Raw genomic sequence first — 6,000 nt, forward strand, 5'->3', positions numbered from 1 at the left:
CTTCCCTGGGCGAGTCCCTTCTTATGCATGCCCTGTTTAGCAGCCCCTTCGCGCTACATCGCTCCCGTGATACGTGAGCCGGCGTAAGAGGATGAACGCGCGCAGCGTATGCGTACATATGTGCATAGTAAATCAGCTGACACGATCATGTAAACTCCCCCCCCCTTCTTTCTTTCTCTCCTAGCGTGATATGTGCGGCTCAAATGGGAAAAATAACCCAAACGGCGCCGTACACCTGACTTTAAGAGAGACCAAAATGTACCAGTTCGCGTGTAAGTTTCACCCGTTCACTTTTTGGATATATAAGTATATATTTTTTTTTTTTTCCTACCCCTGTTCAGGCAACTTTTTCCAAAAAGAGGACCAATTTGGTAAAATGACGCCAAAATATTATGAACAGTTCAGGAAAAAAAAAAAAAAAAAAAAAAAAAAAAACTAGCCAGGAATCGCTAAACAAACTGTGCTGTTCATTCCGGTTTGCCACCTCTCCTCGCGCATAAGGTGTACACACTTGCGCACATCATAGTGATGAAAGATTTTCAAAGGATGGCCGCGCTCACGGCAAGTCTTAGTTTTGGCATTTGCCTCGACGCACCCAGGATAAGGGGCAAAGGGACCAATTCTTTAACGGTCACTTTTCCAAGCGTTCCCCATTTGCTCATGCTATACAGCTCATTTTGGAGAGTATTTTCCCGGTCAAAAGTTACACATCTTTTAAAGCGAAAAAACATTCGCGTGTAGAGCTTTCCGATCTGCACACATGCAGGAGGGTACACCTACATGGCAACGAGTGCACGTGGAGCTAGCATATCCCTTCCCCCCTGGAAACTTCCATTCTTGGGAGAATGAAGTGTAAAATGGAACTCTACACCAAAGGGGATGTAGCTTCACAGAGGGATACTCAAATTGAACAACATATGAACGCAGCAAGGTCTTCACAAAATATTTTTTTCCCTTTTTTGACCTCGCACGGATAAAAGTGCAACGGTGTATTGTCATCTGTGCTTATGGGAACATATCTCAAAAAGGGGACACCCCTCCTGCGTGTAGCTGCATTGCCAATGAGTAGAAGAAAAAAAAAAGCGATTATCCCACGTTGGACAGTCTCACCTTAGGAGTCCCCCCTTTCTGGGAAGGAAATCCGCTTAGATGAATTTTTTAAAAAACTTTCACTTGACATGGAACCCTTTTCTAGCAACTCATGTGGGTACAGAGAACTGCTCAAATTGTCACCAAAATGGGAAGTATTCGATTTAAATGTCTTGTACACAGGGAAAAAACTTAACCCAAAATCTTCATCCTTATCTTTTAAGTAGTGGAAATACCTACTCATAATGATGTGATCATCACGATTTTTCCTTTGTTTCCCTCCTCGTGCAGAAAGGACATCACCAATTCGGTCCATGTTCTGACTAGCCTTTTTTATTTCATCTAACAGTGTCCTTTCCATCCTTATTTCATAATTAGTTTTTCCTACAAAATCTTTAACCCTTTCTGTGTATGGTTCCACAAGTACATTTTGTAAGCTCGTCTTAAATTTTACTTTAGATAAGCTCATACTTACAACAGGTGTTTGGGTCAATCTGGCATATTCGTTTTCTCCATCATCTGTGTCTACCCTCTCAGTTAGTGACTTAAGCAAATTTCTAACTTGTTTATTTTTCTTCACCTTTCCACAGAGGCAAAAAAGGAGAGAACTCCCCAGCAGCAGGTACATACAGAGGGGCACGATAACATTGGTTCTCTTCATTGTAGGGGGAATGGGGGGAGGGAGGAGCACAGATGTGGTGTCGTGTATATATGGTTGTGTCCTGTATATATGGTTGTGTGTTCTGTATATATGGTTGCGTGTCCTGTATATATGGTTGTGTGTCCTGTACATATGGTTGCGTGTCGTAATTCTTCAATGGGACAATAGCTCTGTGGTGTGGTCCACGTGAGCGAAAGGACAAAATATAGGCAGACGTGAACAAAAAATTAAGACAAATCGCCGGCACACAGACCGCAGTAAATACAATTCAGCCTGTCGAATAAACACAAAGCAAAATTTTTTCCAAGAGTGAGAGCATAAAACTATTCGTTTTGACCCTCCCACCCAAGTGATGAGAAGACACACTGAAAAAAAGGGTGGTGTGAGCAGATACTCCGCATTTGATGTTACTTCGTGGGGACTCTTAAAAAAAACTCACATTACGCATTTGTACCTTCTAGAGATTCTCCCATGGGGGACAAATAATAAGCTAACGGAGGATAACTGAGAGTAACTCTTCTCCTTCGTGACGAGTGAGAGGCAACACAAAGGGATAAAAAATCACATGTAACATTATTGGCTGTATGTACACCAAAATTGGGGGAAAAAAAAAACTCCCACGCATACAATGCACAAATGGGGGAAGACGGGAAAAGGAAATCCTCAAGAAGGGCCTCGCTCTCCTAAAGAAATAGCCACTGAGACGGGATGATTATCAAGTGATGAATGATAGCGATAGGCAATAATGCCGTTGTCTGGGGAAGGACTTTAAAATTGAGCAGAATCAGTATAGGCACACACCGCACGAGGTGTTAAGTGGACCAACAGAGGGAAAAACACCCACAGGCGTTTATAAGTTAAGAAGTTGGCATTTTGGTACTTCCCTGCGTAGCTCTTTATGCACACTCAGCAGTCGAACGTTTGGGGAGTGTGGAAGCCACGTGGGGATGTGGTCACCGATGGGTGGAAGCCTCCTCCCCGAGTAGCCAACGCAACGGCCGCAAAATGCAGGAAAATGCCGCGATATACCGCGAAACATCGCGAAACACTGCGAAATACAGCGAAACACCGCACAGCTAACACGCAAGGGGCCAAACGAAAGGTACGGGCGGGGTTAATTATTTATACACGCGGTGGCTCGCATATCAGCTGAAGCTACACACGTAAAGGGGGAAAAAAAAAAATAGGAAGTCAAAGCGTAAGGCAATAAACTCATGCAGCATCACAACATTGCGGTGGACAACACTCCTGTCAAAAAAAAAAAAACAACAGTGCTAGGGAAGTGACGCCTCTCCTCCCAGCTGCACTGTGGGCTCCCTTCTCCCGCCTTTAACTCCTCGTATGATACACATTCTTTCCGGACTGATTCATCCTCTTGTTCATCTCACTTCTATCATACTGGGGGTTCATGCTGGCGTGTCTGCTATCTGATCGCATGTCTGATACATATTTGTAGTTACGACTTTGGTACCTACCACTCCTGGAAAAGTCATCCTTTGTAGATTCTCTCACTCGGGTAGGGACAAACTCTGAACGGTTCGCCTTATATTTTGCTTGGGCACTATAACCGCCCCCTTCCTTCCTCTGACATGGCTGTTTCTTTGCATTATTAAAATGGATTCCATTATGAGACGCTATATATTCCTGTAGAATTAAAAAACTGGAGTACCTACTATTGTAGTGGTAGCTAGCCGTCGTGCTACCACCTCCACGGTTGCCACCGTTTGCATATCTCCTGGTCGAAGAAGGTAACTTAAATTTTTGGCAATTCAAAAAATATTTTTTTAATCGTTCATTTTTAAAAGCAACGGTAGCCATGGTCGGGCAACTCTTTGTTAAAAAAATATCTTCAAAAACGGGGAAGTGATTATTTCCTGAAAATTGGGACTCTATGAATTTCCTCAAATCGTAATCGCTCCACTCGGCTGGTTTGTTTTTAATGACAACACATAGCTTGCTCTTAATTTCTTCTGAGATTTCTTTCCATCCTAGATGGCTTGGCCATATCGGCGATCCACCTCTCTTCGGATCGCAGCCATCTATGCTTCGTTGTGCGCTTCCGTTTGGGCGCCTTTCTACGCTCCTCCCACTGATGACACTTGCTCGATCTTCGTGGAGGCCACTATACGAGGTATCCTCACGAATGCGCCGCCCCCCCTGAGATGTCTCTCCCCTGTTTGGTCCTTCCCCTTTGTTGTAACAACTGTGATCAAGTGAACCCTCCTCTATTTCTGTCCCTTTCTCTATGTGCTCCTTTTCCTCCCTATTTGGATTTCCTATTTTCAACATTATTTTATGACCACCCCCTCGGAAATCTTCATCCTGATGATCCTCCATCTTCCAGCCATAGGCATCCCAAAGGAACTGCCTTTTCTCCTCCAATGGGAAATCCACCCTCGTTGGTACACTCACCCCTGCGTCTTCCTCCCGTACATCTCTCACTATTTCGTTTATACTACCTGGACAAAAATAAATATTAATTTGGTTGACACCTCTTCTCTTCATTTTTTTCCTTCTTTTAATTTTTTTTAAAATTTCCTTCTGTTCATTTATTATACCTTCGATTGCATCACAGGATGTTTTTTTTTTCTTGCTTCTTCTCCTTTTGGTATGCTCATCATCCATTTGGTTTACTAGCTGATGGTTTTTATTTTCCTGCGTGACTCCTCCCTGGGGAGTTTTCACCCAATCGGATTGCACAATACTTCCGCGTCTTTTACTACAACTTGGATCGATGGTGATGATGCCTTCTTCCTCATTGAGCACACTCGTGTCATCATTTCGAGAGGAGCTAACTAAGCTCTTCAATTCGCTTCCACTTTTCGTATCAGACGTGTTTGAGTTATTTCTATTTCCGATGAATTTGAAAGAACCCTTTCTTTGGTAATAATCCTCCCACTTGTGTTGCTTTATATTTCTAGAATTACTGCTCCGATATGACTCTGCGTAGTTTTCTCCTTCTTCTTGTGAATCATCATTTGCGTTTTTTTGACCCTCCCTTCGTTTGTTGTTCAATCTGGTTTGGCTCTTCATCGACGCGGCTTCTTCTGCGTCTTCTGCTTCTGCTTCTTCTTCTGCTTCTTCTCCTCCTTCTGCTTCTTCTCCTTCTTCTGCTTCTTCCCCGTGGTCCTTCTCAGCTCGCCACGGGCCCTCTCTCCTCCGCTTTGGGATTCCCTCTCCATCTATCGCAAAGCTGGACTCGCTACCAAACCAGTCACTGTCTCTGTCATTTGAAAGATCGCCCTCGCTGTCGTCACTGCTGTCACCATGGAAGTAGCCGTCACCACTGCGGCAGGCGTCACCATCGCCGTATCCGTCACCATTGCGGCAACCGTCACCATCGCGGCAACCGTCACCATCGCCGTAACGGTTACCCTCTCCACCAACAGAGGACTCCTCATACAAACAGTACTCGACGCCGTTCCTAATTTGACCGGAGTCCCTTTCAAATTTTCGACCGGAACTCAAATATGAGCCATCGCCACGTGGAACCGTCTCTCCGATGGTAATCGAGATAGAAGCCGCGTCAGCGATCCCTGTATTCATTTTTTTTACTTCATTTAAGTCATAATTTTGAGACGATGAAATCACATGGCTGCTATAACATGAGGGGCCCCTTGCAGCACTGTCGCTTGCATCCTCATCGTTTTTTCGAGGATTGATAAAACGAAAGATAGTCCCTTTCGTCTCTTCCTTTTTTGGAGAAACCCCATGTTTGACTGTGTCGTTTAGTGGGCCGTCCCCCCCCCTGCTGTCTACTTCATCTCTATACGCTTCTTCCTCACCGTTTGTCTCCTTCCCACGGGGTAGTCTCACAAAAACTCGGTTATTCCTTTTTAAATCATCATATATTTGGATCCTCTCCTTCTGAAGGAGGAAAGATGCAAATTTTTCATTACAAATGACTTTCCATGGATATAGATTCGTTTCTTCCTTCACTGGTCTAAGCACTTCTTTAATTTCAAACCCGGCATTTTTTTGTATGTCCAGGAGGTAATAAAGGATCCCTTCTCCGCATATATGTGCTGGGAGATTGTAGCACTTTACGACGTGCCCATCGGGGGGGTCTCCATCATATTGCTTCTCTCCAATTGGGGTAGTATCCCGATCGTGGTTCATGAGTAAATGGGGAAGTGTCATCGTGGCGCGGGAAGAAAATGACACGATGAAGGGAAAAAAAAAAAAAAAAAGGACAACTTAGGAATTGTCGCAAACGCTTCGAACAGCTCCTACATCATTCTTCCTATTAT

The 6,000-nt window shown here is 44.1% G+C and overlaps 2 protein-coding genes across 2 annotated transcripts; both read right to left on the bottom strand.

Moving 5' to 3' along the window:
- Nucleotides 1-1,111: 1,111 nt before the first annotated feature.
- Nucleotides 1,112-1,750, bottom strand: PCYB_051390 (hypothetical protein; the record flags this gene model as incomplete). The annotated part of the gene is made up of 2 exons (XM_004221020.1): nucleotides 1,112-1,669; nucleotides 1,736-1,750. The coding sequence occupies 2 exons, from the start codon at nucleotides 1,748-1,750 to the stop codon at nucleotides 1,112-1,114; spliced, it is 573 nt and encodes a 190-aa protein (XP_004221068.1).
- Nucleotides 1,751-3,079: 1,329 nt separating this feature from the next.
- Nucleotides 3,080-5,296, bottom strand: PCYB_051400 (hypothetical protein; the record flags this gene model as incomplete). Its single annotated transcript, XM_004221021.1, has 2 exons — nucleotides 3,080-4,209; nucleotides 4,243-5,296. 2 exons carry the CDS (start codon nucleotides 5,294-5,296, stop codon nucleotides 3,080-3,082), a joined length of 2,184 nt encoding a protein of 727 aa, XP_004221069.1.
- Nucleotides 5,297-6,000: the final 704 nt, after the last annotated feature.

The sequence above is a fragment of the Plasmodium cynomolgi genome, chromosome 5 (genome assembly GCF_000321355.1).
Source record: "Plasmodium cynomolgi strain B DNA, chromosome 5, whole genome shotgun sequence".
In the NCBI taxonomy this organism is placed as follows: Eukaryota; Apicomplexa; class Aconoidasida; order Haemosporida; family Plasmodiidae; genus Plasmodium; species Plasmodium cynomolgi.